We start from the raw sequence: 26895 nt of genomic DNA, 5'->3' as shown, positions 1-26895 counted from the left end.
TAACAGATATCGAATTTAACACCTCCCAAATTTTCGTACAAAATGTAAAGCATACATGTCATATCACTATTTGCATTACTAAAGGCACATAAAACTTTGTAATACTTCCGCGTATTTGTTCTCTTAGTATGCATGTTCAATATTTTTAGTTAAGAATACTTTCAAAATACATTATCTATTTAACAAGCTTACAAGTTATACATTAATCAAAACGCTTGTGTAAATATTAAACGTCGGTTTAGAAATTGCAAGAAATGTGTAAGAATCATACAATTACCGCTGCTAACATTTGCCTTCGAAACATAGTTATCAGCGATCACTATTATGTGTAATTCCCGACCCATATGATAAATTCATATTGATCAACAAACGATATTTTGTTCATATTTATATTTTATATTTTATATTCATATTTATATTTATATTTATATTTATATTTATATTTATATATCCATTTGTTTATATAATATAAATATAACATATGGTGTTACTATGTTATTATAGATGTTATTATACGATAAAAGAAAGGTTTGTGTAAACGAGATATTTCTAAATATATTTTATAACTATAGATACGACATAATTAAATGAAGCTTCGTGAAAATAAGGGATATGGGACAATTCATTCACTTTTTTTCATCCCAGATTCTAGTAATTCGTGTGCAATATTGTACAAAATATACTGGAATAATTCTCCAGAGTAAATGCTCAAATTCCAACTACTGCTGTCTCTCTCTCCCTCACCCTCTCACTCGCTATGTTTGTCTGTTTCTACTCCGAGGCTAAAGGCTGGGTGACAAACGTTCTTCTTCAGTAGCCAAACTACAAGATATTGGATAAAATTCACATCATGCCTGTCCAACATATTTACAATTTGACCAACTTGGGTTTTAGTTTGAAACTATTCATTGTCAACATTTTTATTTTCAAAATTATGATTTAAACCGCATGCACACACACACATACACGCGCGCGCGCGCGCACGATTTTTTACACGTCCAGGCGCACACACACAGCCACACAAACACACAACTTTTGTTCCACGAATTGAGTTTAATTTAGATTCTTCTCGAAAAGAAAATAGAAATGACTATAATAATAAAAACAACAATAATAATAATAATAATGGGAAATAACAATCTCTTAGTAAAAGCTTCACTATAGATTGGTTAATCCTTTACAATTCATACATAATGAATAATGTAATATGTATAATATATCGGTAAAACAAAATTTCACTTCGATTTCTGCTCCCTTCAAAATATAGTATCTGATGTGACTGAGGGAGGGAAATTTTAACGAAACAAGAAAATTGCCGCACTGCAAATAAATAAATGAGGTATCTCAGTGGGCTTATACCCATCCTCCTGTCAGTTTGTGGAACAATTCCTCATTCAGGGTTTGATTAGCCTCTTTAGAACGCATTGAGAGGAATATGTAGCCCCCGATGAACTCGTGAACAACCTTACAGTCGGCTGAATGACATTCGAATATGACATTACCTTCCTCGAACTGTACCATCATGTGCTTGACTTCCCAGTTAACGTTCCATGCCTGGTATAAAAAAGGAATGAAAAATTCTTTGATTAGTCAGAGTGACGACAGAGGACCGTGTTCAAAATTCCAGGGCATTTCCTTTTCTTCCAAAGCCCACTTACTCAAAATTCCCTGCTTTTATACCTATGATGCTTCCGTAATGGTGACGTAAACACAATTCAAGGTTACTTGTAGAGAATGGTGTAATTAAATAGTTGGAGCAGATTTTACAACAACGTACAAATTAAAAACTTGAAGGTGTTACAATGCTGCTCTAAATATATGTAAAATATTTGATTTGTCATTAGTTCTGCCTGTGATTACTATACTTCAAGTGAAATAATATTGAAAAATAAAGCTGGTGACTCCCCTCAAATTTTCCCGAATTTTAATAGGTTTTGGAGAATTTCCGCGAGATTTCCAAAGCGCGAGAATTTTCTCAAATGTCCCTGATTTCCCGCTTCTGTCGCTACCTTTTCAGTGAAAAGATGAAAACGAGAAGACAAAAATCATATCGAAAAACTGAATTACCTTCATGGTATTGTATCTCCATGTTCTGAGATGATCCCCGCTGCTCAGCTCCATCCTCATAAGCCTATTGTTCGCAACGCCGAGAAGTTCTTCCTTGCTTTTGTCCATAAACTTGACTATGAACAAAGATATGCCATAGTCTGGAAGTGACTGCCACGCCTTGATGTAGTTCAATTTAGCCTCGATGAGTGGCAAGTCTTTGACGTTGGTGTGAGCCTCCAATATTCTCTGAACCAGCTGCTTATGCAAAGAGTGCAGATGATTGAGTTGAGTTTTTCTTGAGCGAATGTAGAATGAATTATGCACTATATGAATCTCAACTTACCTTGCCCTTTAGCTTCTTCGCAAATCTTGGAGCTACATAATCTTCTGGATTGATATCTAAAGAACTCGGATTGATTGCTGGAGCAGGAGCAGGTCTTTGAAGTTGCAAAAACGCCATTATACTGTTGACCTCAGTTTCGTACGTAGCGTCAGCCAAGCTGCGTCCCTTTGCAGCTAATCTGCAGGCTGCCATCCACTTTGCATATTGTTGCTCCTGTTGTATCGGGTAGGAGTTTAGTCAGTGAAAGCTTATACCCTTCAATTTTCAAACACTCGTGTAGAGTAAATTAGAAGCGATTCTTACCGTGTCACACCTAATCCACATTTCCGTCATGCCCTCAGCACTGGGTACTTCGAGTCTGATTCCGTACCGACCTTGCGAAAGGTTAACGTCAGGCGTGACTTCGCATCCGCGAAGATTAATGCTGTGAACAGGTGATCCAGATCCGTTCAATTCTTCCTTAGTCTTGTACAACCTCAGCTGAAGGTCTCTGCATGTGAACCAGTAGCGTTTAAACGCCTTGAGAGTGAATCGTTTTGGTTTTAGGAAGCGGAGATAGTCGCAAAGCTCCGGAACCTGAGTAATGTCACTCGGACTGTTGCCGATGCTGCTCCCCTCCAAGGTGACCTGAAGGTCTGTGAGCGCGGCGTCTATGTCGTCCTCTACGGGGCTTGCGGATCCGTTGCTGTCAAAATTTGGCTGCGGCACGCTCGCCTGGAGGTTCACTTGAACCTGCAACGTACGGAGACGAACGAAATGAGCGATAACCTCGCAAATGGACAAAGACTCGCCTACTCTACCAAGCGCATACCTGCAGGGCTGCAAACATAAGCATCTCCTCCTCGGTGCAGTCGAGTTCTTCGGCAAGCAATTGCCACTTGGCTTGTTCGTATATCATATTGATGCGTACAGCGTCGGTTTTTGGGTTCAGATCGTAAAACGAGTAGAATTTGAACTTTAGCCTGAGAGTATCGAACTCTCTGATTCCCTGCTCCATTATAGACAGCGAAGAATCCAGCCAGGCGACGTTCATCCTGGCTCGTTCCACCAGGGTCTTTGGTCTGATAACTTGTGACCGCGTCTCGGGAGACACGAAGGATGGACTGTGCGCCAGAGAATCGCTCAGACCACCGTTCAATGCCTCTAAACTCATCGTACTGTTGTTGGCATTGAAGGAACCGTTGCTACCAAAGCCGGATGAGTTGTTGTTACGCTTCCAGGTTCCAGTCTGCTGCGAATGGGATGAATCAGATCAGGGATGAAATGTGGCGGTGATTCCGAGGGTAAGAAGAAGACGGGGTGGTGGTAACGGGAGACTTACCGAGACTGGCGAGCTTATGGGTGTGCTGTGATTCTTATTATTCGGCGTCACCGGAGCGCACATGAACGGACTGCTCTGGTCGAGACTGCCGGTAGAGCCACTCGGACTCTGCGTAGCCGGAATGAAAGTGTTGGTATCCGGAGACACGTTCCACTGGCCATTTTTCTGTATTTCAATTTTCTTCTTCACAGGAAGATCCTTCAAGTTGTACTTCAAGTGATTGGGCTCGAGCGGTTTGCAGAACGATAACTCCTCAGGGTGTCTGATGCCTGAAACGAGAGAAACGAAAAAAAAAAGGTAATGTACATAAGACGCAACGGCGTGCAAACATCGCTCCACGTGTAAAACCCGTTGCACTACCAGCAGCGATCAACGTACAGTACTGCATATGGATGAGAGATATATTTAAAGTAGATCGTGATTCGTATGCGCTCTACGACATCACAGAGGACGCGCTGTGCTCGCCTACGAGCAAGAAGAAGGCCATCATTTGGGTCATCAGTCGTCATATCGAGCAAACGAGCTCTGTATAATATATAATTGCAAACTCGTATAAATTAGCCGAAACGTTGCTGCGAGCGATATCGTCCGACTAATTTCATCGCGACGTCGTGAAAAATAGGTGTAAAAATAAAAATGTGCAAATAAATGGAATAATTCGTAATCGTGCTGTTTAATATAAACATGTACGGCTGGTAGAAAAGATGATAAGAAAGAGAACCGAAGTTCTCCTGTAGGTACTCGATTTCAGGATGACTGCAATCTCGCAAAATCGATTTGATCTGCATCCTTATATAGAGCAAATTCAATCGAGTTAATTAGCGTGGCGTGGGGGGATACATACCTAACTCCTTGCAGAGATTGATGACGGCATTGAATGTCTTGACAGAGAAGTCGACTCTGCAGTCGAGGCAACGAAGATCCGGTAACTGAACCCTGAGAGTCTTGTGCATGGGGGTGAAGTGGAGCACAGCATCGGCTGCAACTCCGTACTGATCCAGGGTGCTCTTAGTTCTGGTTAGCCAATCGTTCCGAGCTGGCCACCACAACGCGTGATCGGACCAGTCCATGGCGATGTCTGTAATCAAAATAACGAAGGCATGAAACATAAGTTAACCCTGCAGAGGCACCGTTGCCTCTTATTTTGCAGATGGCGGCAATTTATCTCTATGATTCGCCATAAAGCAAGCCTACAGCAATACGAGGTGGTCACGTTTTTCAACCGCAGAAGGGACGGCAAACCGTAGAACGAACGAAACGGCATCCTGTAACAACAACACGTGTTCATCCGTCGCGCCAACCAGGATCTTTGTAGAACTTCTGTATGATGCTACTAAAGCCACATCTGCAGCCGTTCACACTTTCATTTACGGCGCCCGCATGGACGTGTCGTTGGTTATACTTGCACATACAGAGATTAGACCATTATACATCGCATCCCAAACCACGATCACTATACCGAGGCATAGAAGTTTCCGTGTAATTTCTTTAGCTGAATTTTATAGCTTTGCTACCCCTCGTACCGTTAGAAAAAGTAACAGGAAATCATCAATATCATTCGCGCAGAATTAGTGAAATTGTTTATTTACTGTTTATTCCTCAAATTTCGTCCGGCAATATACTTTTCGCCCCGGTGTCGTAACTTTGAGCAGAGGATGGGCGGGGGGGGGGGGGGGGTGAGAGACGGGGGAGAGGACCTCGTAGCACCTCACGACAAGCTGCAGTGCAGCAGCTAAGACGAGGGTGTCGAGTGGCAGAGCCCACCGTAAGGGGAGCTGTTCAAGGGTTTCAACCCCGAGCGACTGCTACTGCAGGGGAAAGCAGCAACGGACGAAATACTTCTCGTTACACCTTGCTCAAGGATTACTAATAAATCGTCAATAAGAAATAACGACCATTCTTTTCTACTCCATTCCATACATGCGAAAATTATTCAATTTAATTTCCTGCGATCCGGGATTTTTTGTCACATATACACATTTGCTAATACCTGTCAACAACGTAGCTGCAGCTATAATCCCACCGGGTTCTATAATTCCCAACGTGACGTGAGATTCGACGGTAATGAAAAAAAAAAAAAAAACTACCACGTAAGAACGAAAGAATCAAGTATTTCGAGTGTTTCAACCTTAAGCGAGATTTAAAAAATTAAACGCGCGAGTCGAGCTTGTTAGAGCTGTTTTCTGTTAAATTTTCCCCCACAGCGACGCGTGCTGCCGCGTTCGAAGACAGCGATGACAGGTGTTGACCGAACTGCTGCTTGTACTGTTTAGTTCCTTCGGGCATACAAGGGCCGCGAATGATGCTGTGCTGCAACGCACGGACCCCGTCCCTTAATGGACTCGCGTACGCAGAAAGGGCGACAGCATAAGCCGCTGCGACGCGCGATGCAATAAACTCCCTTTAGGAAAACACAGGAAGTTGACTCAAGGAGTGGGTGGCTGGGTATAAGATATATAAGATAGCTGCGCGTAGTAAACTGCAAAGGCAAAGGTCTTGAGCCAGTTTCTTCTCGCCCTCGTTCATCGTCAGTCAGCCTCTCTCTTTTTTCCTCTCCTCACCGACATCGTCTGTCTTTCCTCGTTGCACGAGCAGCAGCAGATAACCAGCGTATCGCTCGAGGACGGGAATCACGTCAAGAGTTGACCCGGGTCCTGACCGAGTGAGTGCGTTTTCGCTTTTACTTTTTCCTTTCTCTCGGGCAGCGAGCGTCTCAAGGACTTTCGTAGCTTTTAGAAGATAATTAGGACCGGCGTAATGTCACCGCAACAATTACTTTCCCTTTCCTCGAACAATATACGAACGCAGGTAACTGAGACCTTCGCTTCGGAATATTTCAACTCGCACGAATCCTGAAATTTTCCTGTGAATTGCCTAATCGTAACTTTCGTTCCCTGTATCTATTACGTAGTAGCCACCTACCTACCTACCGCACCGAGACTCGAGGCATGCGGTAGGGTATTTCTAAAAGTGTGTTGCTGCATCGTGCAGCTGCATGCGTCCAAACTCCAAGTTATAAATAAAACCGCGTAGCTTCACGTTATAGCCGCAGTGCATATACCGTAAGGTTATCGCATGCGTGCCCTGCGTGCATTTCGCGCCTACAGCGGTTCCAGCGACGATCAAATCCGATTTCTTGCCGAAAAATCACGCCGATAAATCATGGAATAATAAAAAGCAACGAGCATTGAGGTATTCGTGAATAATATTCTCCGAAAATCCGCCGTCCGTACGAAAGTTTACTTTCCAAATTCCACGCCGTTAATTGCCATCTATTGCCACCGTATCGCAGTATCACACACTGGGGGAAACGCTTGCTATAGGAGAAAATTAGGTGTGGCAACAATCAACCGGAGCTGAGCATCGAAGGGCGTCGATACAAAGATCGAATCGTGCAACTGGGACAGGCTTCGTGTATTCGTGTAAACTGCGAAGCGTATAAACGATCCCGCAGCCGCGGCATGCAGGAAATGGCGATGACGAATACGTTCGAACAATTTCCTAGCTTTATTTTAAGATATATGCGTCGTTGTTCATAGGCATTGCGCTATCGTCTATACTTATACATTTTTGTGCAAACAAACGGCAGGCAAATCCGTCTCGCTTAATCGGTGATTATTTTCGCTCCCTCCCTTCTTTCTTTCTTTCTTTTTTTCTTTTTTTTTCCAATTAGGTACACGTTTGACATGAAAATGAAAACTGGTACGTGTCATCCATAATAAATTTTTTTCTTCTCGCCTATACCGTTTGATTGACCAATCAGATAACTATATATGTATAGATGATATAGAACTAACGCAAAAATATTGCAAACATAATTGCAAATGTAAAAAATATGCAGATACAGATGTAAAACATTACTTTAATGAAGAATAAAACATGCGCCAGTATTCTTAAAACATGGCATACTAAATCCTCGCACGGCACGTAACATGCCTAGGTTTTATAATTAATGCACGAATTACACACTGCAAAATATTTTACAACGTGTGTACTTCGCGTGTTTTAAATTTTCACGATTCGCGAGACGCGCATCGCCCCGTAATTCTTAGGTCATTATTATAATTACAATTAAAACCCTGGCACGTGGTACGATTCGCTCGGCTTTCCGTGCGTGAAATTATTCCCGGCACGGCACTGACTGCGTATTTAATTCAAAACGACGACAGAACGACAAAAATTTAACAAGCTGTTCAAAATGGGTCATGCATTTCACAGAGAACGACAAAGTAAATTAACAATAAGTATCTATCGTACGGAAAATTTTTCTACGTACAGTCGTAAATATTATAATGACAACTACAGCAAAAAAAATGTTGGATATAAACACGCGACGAATACGACGAATGTAATTTTTTGTTATCAGTACCACGTCGGAATTTGATTAAGAAATAAAGAAATACATAACGCTATTTATTTTGATCACTTTCAAGAACAGATTTTTCTTGTAAAAATCTGTGCAATATGTAAGAATCCGCATTGTACAACGCATAAAATGAATTATTCACTATCACGCGGGTACGATTATCAAGCATCTGATCACAGATACGCTGTAAAATAATTCACACGATGAATATTATTATACATACATGTGTTCAACGATAACAAAACGATTAAATGCCTGCAATCAAGTTGTGGCTCAAAAACCGAAAGGGGGAGTCGGATCACCGTGCCGTCACTCCTGTAATAATTGTGATGATAATGACAGAATAGACAGCGGCTAAGGGAGTATAAAAGAGAGACCCGACCTGTTGCGTCGGGCGGGGGGCAAACTCATAGGCCTTATTTAACATATTTAACGGATATATGTACATATTAACACGCAAGTTCAACCCACGCGCCTCCTCCGCAATCAATCCGATATAGCTCTGCACTGCGTGAGAGTAAACTGTGTGAACTTGGCAAACTCGAATGTCGACATATGTCATGAATAAATCCAAGTTCATTTGGCGTCCATGTTAGTTCAATAATTCGGTAGAAATTTTAAAAAACTTAAAATTACCAACTTCGTTCCGCATCCCCGACAGATGTTTTTTTTTAAATTAAGCATATCAGAGATATTAGGATAATATGTGAGGATTGAATTGTAGTTTTATCGGCACGAAGATTACTTCTGCAGTTCCCAACAGATTAATAACGATAACAATTCGTTCAATTTTCTCGCCTTACATCCTCCGTAAAACGAGGAATTCTCTTCAATTTTCAACCTCGCTTCGCAGCCGCTCGTCGCCAAGAGTCAATTTGTTTGAACTTTGAGAGTTTTGCGTAAATTAACTGCACTGCACGCAATTGGTACAATAACAGTAATAACAACAACAACAACAAAGAGAATAAACGAGTGGCGCGAGTCGACTCCAGCGACTCATAATCGCGTCAGCCATGATGATCCAATTCCTCTGGACGATTATACGCGATGATGTTGTAATACAATTCATGGATCTACACCTCCGTTCAATGGGCGTGACACGTGTGTACGCAACGCTTGTACGTGTGTTGTACATGTTTTACCCATACACCGTGGACCCAATAACGGAGTATAATTTGCTGGCCGAATCTCATTACACCTGATACTGCGGTATTAAGCTTCGTCGCGCCGACAGAGAAGAGAACGGTAGCGGAGTGATACAGTAAAACGCTTTTACATCTTCTAAAATAAAGACTGACTCACGTCCCGTATACACACGCTGGGACGTCAAGCGCTCTTTATTATTACGTGCGTTATACAGGCCGCAAATGGACCGAATATATGCGATTCCAACGCGTCCACGACGGCTGCAGTCGACGGAAGAATGGAATGTTTCTTGACGAACGGTGATCGGTTTTGGGGTAAACATATTATTGTTAGCGATTGTAAAAACACGCCGATTGTACACCTGGAACAGGCGCGACATATTATACGTTAAAAACTGACGGGCAAGCTTGCAGATGCGTAGGTATGGTTAGAGCCGACACAACGGCCGTTGAGATAAAACGTAAACGCACCCTTCCGCCATAAATAATGTCATCATTTATCATCGAACGTTGATAATCGCGGGGGCGTGTTTCGACGAAGCATCGTCGGTTGCATTCGCTAGCCAGGCGTAACGGGTCCTCGTTCTCTTGTACTTTGACACGCGACGCGTTACAGAGATCAAAAAGATATGAACTTTCGCTATCGTCTACACCTAATTACTGCAGATTTAACATTTTATTCTCTATTCCGTTATCGTGTTGTTTTAGTTTCTCGTGCATTTCTTCAGCTTTGTAACATGGAACTTGTGCGAAGAATGAGCTGAGACAGAAAAAAAAAAATCTACCGTATGTCAACGCTGACAATAAGCCATATTAAATTGCGGTAACAAAATGGGCGTATATTCAAACGAGGCTTATTCAAAACTCACCGCCAGTGAAAATAAAATTCATCCAATTCTCTGCGAGTAAACGTCGAAGACAGAGCGTTCGATGGTTGAATCGTTCGGTGAGCCATGTGGTAAACGTGCGTAATGGATGCGACGGTGTAATGGTATGCCTGCAGGTACAAGTACAACTGCGTCACGAGCAACGTGACAATCACGAGCGTCAAAAGCAGCAGTAAACTGCAGCATAATGCCAGCGGACTGGCTCCGCGATGAAAAGCTCTCTTACACACTCGTCTATCTACAACCTCCTGGGGCACGGATGATAAATGGAAACGAGCCATAATTAAAAACCATCAACTCCAATGAATTTCAATAGGTCGATAAAAGAATAGCCCAGCGTGCTTCGGTGTTACGTGCATTATTGTAGTCACGCCCGTATAATATAATATTAATAATAACGTGGAGACGCGTTCCAAGAGAAAATGCAACCCTGCAGTGATTTAAACCATACGTTATGAAATCGGGCGAACAAGAAGAATTAATGAAAAGAGGAAAATAATTTTACGTGGCTGAGGGTGCATTATATTCATTTGTTTATTTATTGTTTGTTCTTGCAACACGGCGGCCACAAATTTTGGGAGAAAAAAATTCCGTAACATTTCCAGGTTTTCCATGATCTAAAACCTAGTTTCTCCTGACATTTTCCCAGTTCTAGTAAGTTACTAAAACCTGAGTCGTTCAGCTTATCGACTCTAAAATTCGTTTCAAATTCAATTCGAATTGAAGAGAAATATTATGCACAAAAAACCGTCAGTTTGGGCCAATTTGTTTTCTCGACGAAAAAAAGTAAACCTGAAAACCTAAAAACAATTATTTCTAATTCCTACGATAGAAAACTGATATTTACAGTTTTTTCCATGACCCCTTTCAAATACCCCGACATTTCCAGGCGTGTGGGCGCACCATGTACAAATTTATTCCGCAATCGTCGTGAATTCCGAGGAAGAGACGGAGAGATTTAACCGTTCGCTTCCTCGACTATACATATATCCGTGACGTGCTTTAATTTCTTGTCCGCAGGTTGATAACATTTACGATGCAGATCAGCCGGCACACGTCGACTCGCCAGAGAAATCGAATATCGATTAACCCCAGCGAGATATCAGGACTTGGAACGACGACGGTGGGTGCAGCGCTCGCTACGACCCGACCTAATTATTTTTTTATCCTTCCAATTTCTGTATACGTACGTTCCAGTCGTGGAGATTGTCATTTTCTGAAAAATCAGCGCGGGTCCGGCTTAATTTATTACATACTCGAATACATGTATCCATTATTTACAACTTGAAGTCTTCGTCTAATCCAAATTGTCCATCCAATTTTCGCTGCCACGTCAAACTGGTTTCTAAAAGTTACAAATACGGACAGGTATAACAAAGCTGCGGGACATATCATACATGTACTATTGTATTAAAGTTTCTAGATTCAGCTGCGCGAAAACCGACGAGGCGTGTATGTATAATAGATAGACGCAATGGCGACTGAACAATGCCAACGATATTCGGAGGGCCCGACGTGATTGATGCGCGTTAGCCTATTCAGACGGCTATTTTGTGATGCGGAATCGCGAGGCTAGCCGAGGGCACGACCGGTGATCCGTAATTCTCTCTGCATGGAATAGTTTCACCGGCACAGCTGACACGCCATGGCGAAATAATGCGAAATACGGCAAGCACGGAAACACACGTGCACGGAGGGAAAAGAATTCTCCAACCAACATAAATAGAATTTGTTGCTTTCGACCATTCGCTGCGATCTAGGCTAGTATCCCGTACCTCTTCCACGTACGATGACTTAAATTTGTAAAAATGATTTAGTCGAGCGAATTCCTTGATTCGACGAAAGCCTTTTTTCTCACGTTCGAGTGAACCTTTTGATGTGTTTCCCAAATTGAGTCAACTAAATATCATACATCACTTCACCGGGCAGCGAAGTTTCTCGCCAGGGAAGTAACTTGAGAGAAGATGGTTATAAAACAGAGTGGTCGGCTAGGAAGTCAGATACGGATGATGAAAGGTAAATTTGTCATCGGGCCTGTCAAAGCCGAAGAGAGCGTTAATACCAAGTATCGAGTCATCGAAATTGATATTGACTACAAAGAAAGAAAAATCAAAAACTATAGCCACATGTCCAATTTATACTTTATTAAGTATATTGTGTTAAATAACCCTTTCCCTCCGTGTACCTATAAAATAAATTCAAAGATCAATATGTCGAGTTGTCAAATAAAGTCGCAAAAAACACCATGACGATAAGAGGAAAAAAAAAAAAAAGAATGTGCGCAATTATAGCTCGGTACACCCTGCAATATTCTCTCCGCGTCCCTCAAACAATCGTCGAACCGAAAACAAAAAGGTGGAGGTCTCCCGTGTCGGAGGGTTAAAATAATCCGACGAGAACGGTCGTATTCGCGCATTCAACGCTGCGGTTAAAATTATAAAAGGACCGCGAAATTGTCAAGATGAAATAACCCCAAGTTATTATACCACGTGCATGTGTACGAAAATATACCCATAGACACGAAGTGGTTCTTCGTCATACACGATTCAAGGACGTCGTCGTTTAGGGCCGTTTGTAAAACACGAATCCTTTTGCGACCCAATTATACTGCAATCAATTAGCGGATAGCAGCCTCGTGTCTGCAAGATCATAGCGTAAAGGCTGTATCACATGCGGCAGTGGAAGGACCGTATGACCTACTTCCGAACGAACCATCCTAAGGAAAATGCCACCTCGACCCATTGTCACCCATTGTCAGAGTATATGAGGTGTACCAACTACGGTGTACGTAGATGTAACATCATGTTTCACTCTTCTGTTTTCATTTCTCCTCATCATTTTTCTTCAAAATTTTTAATACTTTACAGATTCTTTGTCTTCTATGTTTTGTAAGAAAAAAAAAAAAAATTCAATGCTCCTCTGTGGTTGAAAACTTGACGTTTTCCTCTTTTTCCACGCAATCTTTCAATTTTATAAAGACGGAGAACAGAGCATGGAAATCATTTTATTTATCACAGTGATATTGCCAAAGAAACTTTTTATCCCCGTGATACGTACGCGCCTGGTATATGACCCCGTAGCGAGTTTTTTACCGTCGACTGATGACGATTGACGAAATTTACTTCGCTCGCCATCAAAGCGACCTACAGCAACAACATATTCCCTTCTATCCTTTCTAGCCGTAGAGCGGCAGCAACGGTCGGCGTCGCGGCGTCATTCTCCAAAGATAAATTCGGCTGGCATAGATTTGTGTTATTCCCCTTCCTGATAAAACTGGGTCGGTATGAATAACATTTATAGCACAGGGTCATTTCGACGCCGTCCCTGCTGCGTATTAATCTCAAAGAGACTTGTTCTTCATCTTCATTCCACTTGCGTAATATGTGAGTCGCGTGCGAAAACTGTTATTTTCTTTTTTTTTCTTCTTAGCTTCACTCACCTGTCGATGCCTACCTTCGTTGTACAAAGTCTGTACAGTCTGCTAATTAACGTAATTTTTTTTAAATCCTTTTCATCGGGATAATTTGGAAACTATAATTGGCCCGTCCACTGCTACGTCCAAGGTGCATAACGTGTGCAAAATAGGAATTCGAAACGTGGTTACAAGAGGCAGCGGTGTGACGGCAGGTCGAACCGAAACGGAAGACCGAACAAACTTCAAACGTAATCGATTTCACCCTTCGACGCTCCCATTTTCCTATCTTTAACACACACGCACACACCGAAATCAGTGGTGCATCAGGGGCGTTTCCCTATATATTACACGTCCAGAGAGAAAGAGAGAGAGAGAGAGATATTGGAAAAGATAAACAAGTAGATTTGTTGCAGTTATACGAGTAACTCAATATTTTGCACCCGTGGTGAGAAAATTCATTAATTACTGTACGTGACGCATTTCCGGTTCAATTTTCTTGATTCTTAATTTTCTTCTAATCTCGGCCTTGATCCTAGTTTATAATATATTTGAGTTTTTGACTGTTCGATGACTGTTCAGAATGTGTGTTGTCGTGTCCGGAGACAATCTGTAGAAAAATTTACGCTACAAAAATATTCTGTAAAACAATTCTCCTTTTGAATAATTCATGCGTGAATTATTATTTCTCATGCGAATCGCGAATATACATTTGTGTAGAAAATTATTTGCGTACAACATTTTCTCTGTAGAACTGATTTCCGTAAAACCGAAGAACATTCTCTAACCCCGTAAGTAGAAACCGGAATCGTAATCTCTGTCAGTGCCAACGGAAACCGCAACATCCTATTTAACGTTGCACAAAACTTATTTTCTTACTCGTTGCATCGAGCAGCGTTAAGGAAAAACAAAGACAATTTTACGCTAAAGTATTTTAAGCAGGCATTTACATTTATATCTCTACAGATATATATATATACGTGCAGGATACATCTCCCGGTATTTTATCTCGTTTAAATAAATTATAAATTTTAGCCCATTCGACTGATATGAGACCCTGCAATCGATTTACAGTAATAGTAAATCGACTGCAATTTGTCACGATTGAGCAATACTAATAAATCGGCATTGTTATAGTCTCCGAGTAGGTATTGGAGCCGATGCTGTTTTCGCTGCTGCTGCTGCTGCTGCTGCTGCAGGGTTGCGGAGGGACCGCTATATATAGCTTTAATCTTATCATTTCGAAGGGGATTGAACTCGTTGTCATGCCTGCGTACGTACGTGTGCCGAGAAAAATCGAAGGAGAATATAAGAAGGATTCGAAGATGTGGTGAATTTGAAAGGCTAAAACTACTCAACTCCTACATATATACACTTACTTAATTACTCCCCTTCGTTATAATTCCCTTTTTCTTTTTAAATTTTACACGTTCTGTTGCAAAAAATCGGCAACTTGCGCGATAAGATTTGAGTACGCGTATATACGCATGTGTGAAAAATTTTCACCTAGTCTGTATGAAATTCGCGTAAATTTTTCTACTCGAAGTTAAATTCGTATCAATTTGTACAAATAAATTTTTTCTTTTTTTTTTTTTTTTTTAATTGTGTAAGTTTCACTCCACCCTTTGATCGTTATTTCTAGCCAGTAAAGTTATTTTTCGACGGACAATACATAAATGCCTGTCAGATAACGATGACGCCAAATATGGTGGTGATGGTAACGCATTTTAGCGAACGCGTCTGTATACGTCTACAATATGTGTCGTTAGTTTCTTGTTAATTCTGACTGATGTCACAACTTTCCTGCCACGCCGCAACTTCCTTAAATGTTTATCGCCTGAGCGTATGAAAGTATTGCGGGAATTTTCATACCGCGTATGGAAATCTCGCAAGAACGTACTACGGACATACGGTGTAAAAATATTATTTTCCTACGCCTCTATATAAGAATCGTTACATTACACGCGCAATGTAATTGTTATTACGTTATTAATGAAAGCAATAACCATTGCATATCAAGCACACAAACGATGAGAAATAAAAATAACCCAGAATGTACCTGTAAATAGTAATGTTAACACGGGTACGTAATAATTATAACGCTGTAGGTAGCTAATTTTGTAAAAAAAAAAATCCGTACAGGTTGGTTGAAAAAAACGCACACGTCAGTTTTTCGATCAAAGATTAAATTGCATTATATAAAAATGAGAATGATAATGATAACGATATTTACTACAGGCAGCTGGCATATCTCGGTCAGACTGCCGCGCGGTCTAAGAGAGCGTATAACAATTCTATCTATCGGCAATAGTAAGCACACCATGAATGGAGAGGAAAGCGAGCGAGGTGTCTAGGAGTAGCGAGTGAATGGAGGCCGGCCACAGAGATATTCGCCTACGCTGCCAACACCGACCGCTGCACCATCGATGCAATGCGCAAACAAGATATACACGTATACAAATATACACGCATGCACGATATTGACATCATACAGGTATACAGCCTACGCGTATATAGTCGAGGAATGTCGAAAGAATCTATAAAGTCAAATGTAAATACCTAGTGATGTTCCTATATGATTAATTTTTAATCAAGCAACGATCAGTTCTGGATACCTACAAGCGTGTGTATATATTAACGTGCCTTCAAAATTGTTATTTGAAATTTATAAATACCGCATGTTACGCGTTATGTTAATACCGAAAGAGATCGGAGTCAAGAGTCACGTATGAAATCGGGCAACGTAACCGCGGCAGTAAGCAAACGTCTATCCGTACAGCACCAAGAATTCACCGTAAGTAAGCGTGCCTACGTGTTGGACGCGTATGTGGAAGGTACTGTGATAAGATAAAAAATTATACGTAGATAATTTATTTTTAGTTGAGAGACAACGGTGTTATCGTCAACGTCGAGGTGAAAGAAGAAAAACGAAAAATTGACGTAAAAGGAAACTTGGGAAAACTGCATCTTGTCTTTTCGTCTTATTCAACTTTCACGTGAAATATTCCGGACATCGAGGCGTACCATTGATCCTTATCTAATCGAGGCAGTTAATAAACGTACAATGTCATACTCACGGTCATGTAAACCAATTAAATATACAATCGTGCCGTGACGAGTGCATGCAGCGTATGTTATACGTATGAGAGCGCAACTTATTCGGTCTGATGAAAAGCTGATGCGATGCAATTTAATCAAGTTCAATAACAATCGTCGCGTACCGTACATACACCTACTCAGAGTTAGTTCATTATTGTCATTATATTGGTCGGTAATTGCATACCACACGCATATCCGTACGACCAGCCAAACACATGCTTGCATGTAGAGCAACGATAAATATTTCTCCTCTAAATAAACACACCGGATTGGTCGACTGAAGTCACGGATTATTTGTCGAATAACGTCGTGAAGAGTCGCGTGTGAAATGAGCTCACCGACCGAATCGCAGCGAACTCGTACGTCGTATACTATACTGGAAATAATGATCCCCAAATTTGGAATCAGCGTTCCATAAAATAAAAAAATAAAAAAAAAAAACTTTTGTCAAACACTGTAACCTACACATTTAATCTGTGGTGACGTGTCTGCATCCTCGGTATCTATTACACCCGGGTGGTTCGTTCGTCAACTTTTTTTTTTCAAGGCTCGACTCGAAAAATTTCCCAAGGTATACACGTAAAAATAAATAAAAAATATTACAATATTAGATTCGGCGTACAGGCGATGGCTGGAAGGCGCAGCAGCGCAGCGCAAGAACCTTGACAGCGCTATAACGACGAGTGAGACTCGAACCGCGCGATGGACGCTCTCCTTATGTGATCTCGCTTCGTCTCGACTCCCGACGCGGATAGCCTTAATTAAACACGCAAACGTATAAAATTTATTATTATCACTTTCAATGACTGACGCATGATCTGTGTATAGTTCAAATTTAACGAAGCAACGAAAAGTAACGCACCGTCGTCTTGCGTTATATACATGTATGATAATTTGTGAACCTCGCGGTGCTGATTCGATTTACTCGTGGCTGTTGAATCCATCTCCTTCGATCCCTGGTCAGTTTATCACCACACCCATTATAACGAGCGCTTTATTTTCATAGTTAGAGGAAAAGTTTTAAAAAAACATGTCGGCCAAGAAGAGTCGACGATTCGTGTAATAACGCGAGTGATTCAACAGATCGCGTGAGTCAGAGAATCCGCGTGAGCAGCGAAAGTTCGCGATATTGTGGGGTGGGGTGGGAAGGATGAGCGTCACGACGCCTGTTTCTTCTTTCTTTTCTCGTCCTCGCTCCTTTATTTCTTCTTTTGCCACTGGTCCGGTGTGTACAAAGGTCACGTGGACCACCGCCATTGCAGACTGCGATAAAAGTACATTCGTGCCAACTTTTATCTTATACCTCCATGTACGTAAAACGTGTGCCGCAGCAGTCGTAGCAGCGAATTTCTCTCCCGCAGTCCAACACACGTTCTCAAATATACGCGAATGCCCACGTATGTTTACCAGAATCGTCGCGAGTCAGCGTATAAGAAATTCAAGTTTCTATCCGAAACGCGTAGTTCTCCGACAGCAAGCAGAGGTATCCATCCTCCGCTTTTCCTTTCCCTGCTCCCACCAAAGCCCGATCCAACGACCACCACGTCTACAGTTACCCGTGTCGTGTGTATATCACATACATATGTGAGAAGTGCGTGGGTAGCTACGTGCGAATGAAACGAATTCTATGTAACGAAGTAACATCATCGTTCGAGAAATTTTATTATTCTCCACTGGCGTGAGAAATGGTGAACTTGAACATCGACGCATCGTGCAATTATACTTTATAGCATTATACGACTATACCTATGCCGCTGCACGCTGCAAGCATTCGATATTGAATACGTGAGTTTGACTGGAAGCTGAGGTGTTCGTTACGGTCCTTTAACCAATAATTGGCTGCAAGGTGTAGGTATAATACAAACGGAAGCCTCCCGCAGGAGTCTTGAAACTCCAAGGCTTGTCAGGAAGTAGTTATAGAAACAATACGAGACAAGGGTCTGAATTTGGGAAAATTTTCACATCTTTACGGAAAAGACCATGCGCTGCACCCAGAAATAGGAGTCAGAAAGAATGGTTCTAGGAACGGTACACATTATAGGTACATACATATGATTGAAGAAAAATGAGGAAAGGTCATTGATCGAGGGTTACAAAATTCGCAACAGTAGCGACGAATTGAAACCGAACCTCGACGGCACCGACTTGACGCCGTCGTAGAGAGTCGTAATTAGCCCGCACTGCACCACGGCGTTAAGGACACGTAGATGGTTAAGCTGCTGTTTCAAGGGTATAGAGTTACGCTGATGGTGGTGGTGGTGGTGGTGGTGGTGCGAGCTTCGTCGCGTACATAGTTTGTATACATCGTACTGTATACGTATATAAGTAACTTCACACGCATCGTCATACATGTATATGGTTACCTATCTCGTATGCCTCTATAGTCCCTATAGGTACGGAAAGTCGAGTTTCTTATAATTCGATACGAACATATTACGCCTGTACATCTACCATATACTCTACGTTACTCGGGAAAGAGAAAAAGTGAAGGAACTGACAAAGGAGACGGAGTAGAAAACACGAAGAACCGTAGTCGGTTAGTTTCTAATGAAAGATCGCCAACGTTGAATGAATAAACAAAAAGGAGGATCGGGTGTTTCCGTTCTTTTTTTTCAATGGGGCAAGAACACCGAAAGATTTATAGGATATCGCCACCCCCCTGCTCCGTTTTACCTACCTTATTATACATTTATACCACCTTCGTACAAGACGTGCTCGCTGCACACCTACGTCACGCATAAAATCGGACCGACAAGGCAGAGAGAGAGAGAGAGAGAGAGAGAGGCAGGCGTTATACGCACGTCCGCCCTGCTCGCCGTAAAACGCGTGTGTGTATATACGAAACAGCACGCCTACGACAAACGAACTCTGTAATACCGAATCCGAATGTATTGAAAAAAGAACAAGAAGAATAAGGTGAGGATAAAGGAGGCTACCGTAAAGTGTCGTAAGCATGGCGGGCAAACGTCTTCTGACACGCATACCTATACGTGTCAGAGGTATGAAACCCACACGGACCACACGTGTGTATACGCCACACATGCAATATGTATAGCGACAAATTTAACCGAGATGGAAGTTGCGAGTATAGGCGACGCGCGTCATTGTGATATTATATCGCGAGATATACGTAAAAGGCAGTGTCGCTGCCTATACGTGTAATGTGAACAGAAACAAGCAATGCGCGAACTTTTAGAAATTCCGCTACATCATTCCTAGACTAATGCAATTAAATCGTAAAATAAACTTAGAAAAAAAAAAACACACAAAAACAAAAAAACAATAATATGCTTCAATTAAGAGATTTAGTCATTTCCCAACTCGCTCGCCGCGTTCTGTGGCCCAGATTCTATTCTTCCGTTCGCCGATTAGATCGCGTGACGAATGACGAATTGATAAATTCAGCGAGCTTGGCAAATCACTCATTATTACCATATTGAAGTTAGTAACGTTTAATGTAACGAAATATTGAAACTAAAATCAATGTTTTGAAAATTTAGAACGACGTTGAAGGTGTTTAATTTCCAAAATCTGCACAGCGCATTTTACTTTAAAAAAATATATTACTCAATTCGAGAGGATCCTGCAATTGCGAAATAATGATTTCTCGTAAAAATGAATCGTCAAGTTAACGTTAGGAACTTGACCACCTTTAATTATTGACCCAGGTCCACGATACGGATAGACGTTTGATAAGACTGGGACACGCGTGCAGTGAAGAGGCAGAAGAGGCAGTAAAGCTTGTCAGCATCTTTGCGCCAAGACTGCATTCCTGCCGCATTGTTTCTCAGAATTTTCAACAACTCCGGTAGGTAGGTACGCGATTTGTGTGTGTACTTTCGTTTTGATGCGTGTGTGCGTGTAGCGGCTATCTAAGTCAACGCTATAGCACGCGATCCACTTGGACGTCGTATGCTGTGGCGTTTCATAGCGAAGAAAAATTTCAGAGAAATAATTTTGCTCTCCGGTCTCAGCATCAAACTCCGTCAATTCGTTATCATTGTATAAATATATTATTGCACATGTATTACGTGCGCTTGCGTAACGAGCCGTATGCAACGCGTTAGCAAAAATTACCGACTCATCGAAACATGCTGAAGTTAGTAACGTTGTCGTAACGATTTCTGCTGAGGAAAAACCGTTGTTACTTCACGATTTTGAAACTGTCTGAAATTGAGTAAACCGTAATAAGAAAAAAACATGCTCATATTTTGCAATCTTAGTTCCTTCGAAATCATTGTAAAAATAAGATTTTTTTTTGTAATTTATTCCCAATCTTTCGTCGAGCGAACGTTACCAACTTCAACCTCGTCTTATTTAACACTAACGATTGCACCGCACGTTATATCATTTACAAACATAGCGTAGATACATCTTTTTCCTTTTTGTTCTTCTACTTCTTCTGTACTCGTACAATCAATCCGTCAGAATAAATGTAATTAAATTACACGTTCAAACCTTCTCTTTGATGCCGCACGCGAATTGAATTTCAAAAATGACGTACACGTATAGCATAATATGCGCCAGGTATGAATAACAGGAGGAGAAAATGATACGCAATAGCGAACAATGAATGCGACGATCGTTGACCGGAATCGCGGAGCGATAAGCGCCGGGTCTCTTCCGCTCTCGCCATTTCTCTGTTTTGTCATTCGTTATACGCATGTATAAAATCTTTACGCTGCTCGTCGCCGAAGCAAAATGGAAACCAGATAACTTGTGTTGCAAGACGAGAATCGAGACTGAAATTGCGACGACTCGCACGGTCAGCTGATTGTTGTGAGGCTGGATCACGAGCGAAGCCAGACGCTGGCGGTTTTCTCATGCTGCACTACCGTTACTCGCGGTCCTCCTTATTTCGCCACATGCGTTGTTTCTACACGTGCATATTGTACATGTATACAAGGGTGTGTCGCAAAACCACGTTTTTCGAATTTCGACGCGTACTGGTGCGGAAAATTTCGGTCTTGACAAAAAAATATTGAGTGATTCCAAGGAGAACATTTTTGGTTAATGTTTTCAGCTTGAGCAAACGGTTTTAAATTTAGGAATTTCCATACTACAGCCAAATTTTCCCGAATATAGTAAGGAAAACAAGAATAATCAATACTGGTTTTTTTTTTTTTTCAATAGATAGCAGGAAGTAAATAGGACTTTCCTTATTTTCCATTTTGAGCTGCATCTCTCATCCGTACCACTATAAACTTTCAAATAATATTACAGTTTTCAGAATGATAGATCACACTTGGGTAAACATAAAAGGAAAACCCTGAGTCAGTAATGTGGTCAGAGTTAAGTCGGGAACAGAGCCGTATACGTAACACACGAATAAGACTCGATTATTCCCTTCTTACACAATGTACTGTAATATTAATTTCCTTATTCTTCTCCACGTCTCTCGTACGCGAGCATTTCATTTTTACGTTATAATAATAAACAATAAACGCCTGCGTTATTACGAGACTTGGACGTCGTTGTTTATACGCCGGGTTTGACAAACTCTTATTACCATACAATGCAGTTACGGGTCCCTAATTCTTACAATCAGCCATATGACGACGAGAGAGACTCTCTGCCCCCCCCCCACTGCTCGCGATAATTCGTACAATCATGCATTTACATTGGCCTTTAATACGCTATTTATATGTATAAAGAAATTACATCCGGCGGGAGGGTTGCATGTGTATATGAAGTACTACATGCCTGGGTGCGAGTGTGTAAGTATGTTTCGAGAGAAGAACGGTACAACGGAAAGCGCTGCAACAGAACCGTGACACATATCCTTTATTACGTGCATAGCGCGCTGTTGAAGAAAGTATTACAGTATGTACGATATTCTGTAAGCGCATCGACGCATAAATATGAAGGCAAGATGAACATTCGGAGGGATTTGACGAAATTGTGGTTTGAAAAGCACCTGCAGTTATACGCGACACAATATATACATAACGCGTAACCTGTCGAGGAACGCGCGCCACGCGTGTATACGTATACGCATGTATACCTGTAGGGTAGATTGTACGGAAGATCGGAGAAAGAGATTATATCGCCCGTCGGGATTTCTACCTGCCGCTCTTCTTCTCGACGACCCCACGTGCATATAAGCCTCGTAACCCCTGAACCCCGAATACATCAAAGCCGATTCAAAGTATCACACACGAGCTCACACGGTGCGTAATGTTTGTTTCATTCGAAATACCGAGTACAGCCGACGAGTACGCTCTGCGTGCATATCGTTAGAAGAGTGCGATATTACGCAAAATGCGGATAGGAAGGGTTGTTTAAGGGGATGCCCTGGTCGGTTTCGACGTTGGACGTATACATCTCCGAGTATCGAAGTCCACGTATCTTAAACGCGAAAAAAGGGTTTAATAAGCCCCATTCGTTACACACGATACTGAACGAAAACACTCCAACGCATTTTCATTTAGACGCAGAAATAAAGTACTGGCACGATTTCCATGAGATCCCAATAGTAAATTCGTAGATCTCATGCCATTTCTTTATTTATTTGTCAGATGAAAACTCATCGGAGTGTTTCTGTTCAGAATTGTGCAGAAAATGGGGTAGTTTAGCCCTATTTCGCGTTTGAGATACTTTGTATGTGTACTTTGATATTTGAAGCTAGGTAGGACAACGTTGAAATCCACTGGGTCACCCCCTTGAGGAGCGACGAAGTTTTTACCACAAAGCCTGGCACGAGCACGGGTCTATTATCCAATATTATCTCCGTGTCGCAAGGTGTTAGTTTAAAATAAACGTGAAAGGGCGGAGGCGCGGGATGCCGTTGCATGCACACCGCACAGTATGTGCGTGCGTACGGGCATGTACGAGCTACATTGATATGTATATATGTTATATACACATACATATATACACACAGATCTGGAGGAAGGGGAGGTGGTGCGTTTATAACGCAAGCCGGCGCGGCGTGCGGCCGCCTAGACAAACAACCAACGTTTCGTTTCTTCTCCTCGACTCGACTCGACTCGACTCTACGCCACGCCGAAAATACACCTTTGATGATGCCTGACGTTCGGTTCGGTCGGCCTGACTGCTTGCTTGCTTGCTTCCCTGCCTGCCTGTCTTACCGCCGATAAAATACGCGCAATCTCCCGGTTAATATCATCGTCCGATTCGGTTGTGCGTTAATCCCTGTCACAAGTCACGTAGCGCAAAACGACGGTCGCATGTGGGTTTTACTCGTTTTACTCCCAAGCATGTACGTACACGGTTTGAGACTGGGACGAGGAGACGACGGTCAGTTACTACAGCGAATGGGTTTATTGAAAGTGTGCAATTGGCCGCGCCAACGGAGCGACGAGACGACGATGAGAACGGGCCGATTCAATTCGAGATGACGAGGCTGAAGTCTGTAACGTTAACGTAACGCGAAATATCTGGGGAAAAAATCGTCGTTGCACAGTTTTAGAATGACTTTTGAAATAGTAAGCTTTTCGAATATAAGAGTACATGTTTTGTTTACCGTGGTTTACTAAATTGCAGACATTACTGATAAATGGTGCAAGGTAACGATTTTTCCTTAACATGCATCGTTGCAGTAACGTTACCAACTTCACGCTCGTTATTCGAGGCGGGTCTTCTTCCGTAACGAAGCTCGTAATCGCGGGGGATCAGCTCGTCTCCTTGTGCTATTTTCGAGGCCGTAGGTTCACGACGCGATTTCTGAACCGAGTTTCGCGAGGTTAAAACTGTTCTTCTTCTTCTTTTTCTTCATCTTCTCCTTCTTCTTCGAGAAAGCAAGAGAGGAGGGGATAGAGAGTGGAGATTAAAGGCCGAAGATTAACGCCGGTCAACAGTAAAACTCAAGCCAGCGTAGACAAGAGCCGCGCTACCTGTACGGTCTCCGCAATGCGTCTCGCTCTTCCTCCTTTTTCTTCTTCTTCTCCTTCTTATTTTTCTTTTTCCATTTCCTTTTCTTCTTTGCAGAAGTTCGAAGAGCCCCGCAACGCAGGAACGGCGGCTCCAGCCATCCAGCGGCTGTCCGACCAAGAGTCAGAAGAAACAAGAAAACCGAGACGGCGGCGGCCTCGAGCGTCGCCTTATGTATAGTACACGCAACGACGTGTGTAAATATCGATGCGTCAGCGTTAATCTTGGAATAACTTCGAATGAACGAAGCGCGGCTGATGCTTGCACGGAAGCTACAGCCGGACCGAAGGAGTGCGGATCGAGTAAACACGCGGTGAAGAGACGGTGACGGGTGATCGGATCGTGATGCCGATTTTCACTTTTCGATACACAGGCATATGTGTGGTACGGATACATAGGAATATGGATATATATATATAGAAATGCCTGTCGCTAATTGGCAATCAACTCACCAAGGTCTTCGACGAGACGAAGCATGACGCCACCGATGTGAAGTTCCCCCTTAACCCGGAGGCTTCTCTCGACCTGGAGATCGGTCACGAAGACGCGCAGCACCCAGCTGCCGTCGACCTCGTGTCCGTCGGAGTACATCCTGTTTAGCTGACGATGGCCTGCGAGCCGAGATATATACCTGCGAGCGAGCGAGCGAGTGAGCGATTCCGGATTTCAACGTTCGACGCACTTTGCCCGGCTGCCTGCCTTCTTCTCTTCCCTCTTCCCTCTTCCTCTGAGCCTTTGTTACGCTCTTCGAATCAAATCTCGCACTATAATCATGGCTGGAATTTCTCTTCGTGTAAAACTTTATCGAACGACGAGAACAAAACAAACGAAAAAAAAAAAAAAAAAGAACAAACTTTTGCAATACCTTTGCGCGCGGTTTTATTTTATTTGCCTTCGGAAGGACGAAAATTCTATCCGCCTTGGAACGCGCGATCTTAACTCGACACCGACACACCGGATCTACTTTACTATATATCTTCAGCCTTTTTCCTCGGCTTATCGACAAAAGTTTTCTTATCTCCCACTCGAGCGACCGTTACGCGACTCGACGACAAACCAGAATACTCCGGACGGCTCAGCGGTCTACGCCGTACAGAGCCATCCGTGCTTGTCCGTCCCGGTCCCCCCCTTCAGCCGCTTCGGCCAACATCCACGACCGACTTCCGTTAGCTCCGCATCCCGTTTTCGTTCCTGTTCATTGGTCGCCCACCTCGTGGCGCTGCGGGACGCATCTGATTGTAAGATCGAGTCCTACCTTACCGCACGCGGTAACTTGACGTTTGGTTACCCACGCCGTGGCGCTATTCTTGAATTCCGTACCTGAGTAATCGGGAAAGCAGAGAACCGTGTCAAAATTTCGTACAACTATAAACGGTGTATAATATGAAAAATAATTATTACAAGATTTGCAATACGGTGTTTCTACCAACGAACCTTCCGATTAAGAACTACGATCGATTAATTGTTGCTTGTAATTCCTGCCAACCTATCGTACGGACTGCTGCAGCGTCGAAAAATGAAACTGCTTAGCGGGAGATAGTCGGATAAATACGAAACCTCGAAAATATGTACTTGGTATATGTACTTTACCCTTGCGAATTCACAGAATTCGCGACATTTTCTTTATTTCTGCGTCAAATGAAAATGTATCGCAGTGTTTATGTTCAGAACTGCGTATAGAATGAGGTTGTTAAGCCCCTCTTCGCGTTTGAGGTACGTGGACTTTGATATTTGGAGATATATAATTCAGCGTCGAAACCAACCAGGGCAACCCCTTAATATTATTAGATGCTTCAAAAATTTGTGCGGAGCATCGTTTGCAAATCTCAAATTTACAAAACTTACTGATTAATTTCGCAAACAACCATATTTGGAAATACTTAAGATTTTCCTGCGGGTTTTATAATGAAGCACTTGATCACAAGGGTCGATAAATTCATTTTCCCGTTCCATTCTCATTCTTGGACGAGGAGCGGAAATTTAATTATTTTCGCATTGACAGTACTGGGAAATAAATCTAAAATCCGATCCCTTGTGTAATCAGCATCTAACAACACGCATGCCTTTTCCTTTCATACTGTATGCAGAGTCTGCGATACTATAGATATATAATAAATATTCATGACACAAGTACTTTTATACAGAGTAAACTAGTAGACATTTATACAATAAAAAGTTTCAAATTCCTAATTAATTTTTTTGAATTCCTATCAATAATTCATTGGAACGTGACCTTCTAGTGGCATTAACGTAGTTCTGTCCTTTCCTGTCCGCCAAAACATAGAAATCAAATCAAGTATCTGTCGCGGACGCTTGGCAGGTATTATAATTTCCAATGGTTAAATTAACATCGTTCGCCAGTATTTCTATCATAATTTAT

General features: G+C 42.2%; 1 protein-coding gene and 1 long non-coding RNA gene across 5 annotated transcripts; one reads left to right on the top strand and one right to left on the bottom strand.

The window, feature by feature from the left end:
* Positions 1-25106, bottom strand: LOC124179382 (unc-112-related protein-like). Of its 3 annotated transcripts, none has more exons than XM_046563689.1 (8): positions 24968-25106; positions 4558-4791; positions 3714-3982; positions 3204-3623; positions 2696-3124; positions 2393-2605; positions 2068-2304; positions 1-1554 (listed from the first exon to the last, which is right to left on the bottom strand). In XM_046563689.1, exons 1-8 carry the CDS (start codon positions 25104-25106, stop codon positions 1354-1356), a joined length of 2142 nt encoding a protein of 713 aa, XP_046419645.1. In that variant the 3' UTR covers positions 1-1353. The 3 variants fall into 3 exon arrangements, with proteins under 3 accessions (XP_046419645.1, XP_046419646.1, XP_046419647.1); XM_046563690.1 differs by having other exon boundaries at positions 3204-3620; XM_046563691.1 differs by lacking the exon at positions 24968-25106 and adding an exon at positions 10094-10130.
* On the top strand, positions 20294-25338 carry LOC124179390. Of its 2 annotated transcripts, none has more exons than XR_006870021.1 (3): positions 20294-20434; positions 24573-24899; positions 24972-25338. It is a non-coding gene; the product is annotated as an uncharacterized LOC124179390 (long non-coding RNA). The 2 variants fall into 2 exon arrangements; XR_006870020.1 differs by lacking the exon at positions 20294-20434 and adding an exon at positions 23635-24480.
* Positions 25339-26895: the final 1557 nt, after the last annotated feature.

The sequence above is a fragment of the Neodiprion fabricii genome, chromosome 4, assembly GCF_021155785.1.
Source record: "Neodiprion fabricii isolate iyNeoFabr1 chromosome 4, iyNeoFabr1.1, whole genome shotgun sequence".
Classification (NCBI taxonomy): domain Eukaryota; kingdom Metazoa; phylum Arthropoda; class Insecta; order Hymenoptera; family Diprionidae; genus Neodiprion; species Neodiprion fabricii.
Note: the sequence above shows the minus strand (reverse complement) of the source record. Positions and strands in the feature narration are given on the sequence as shown.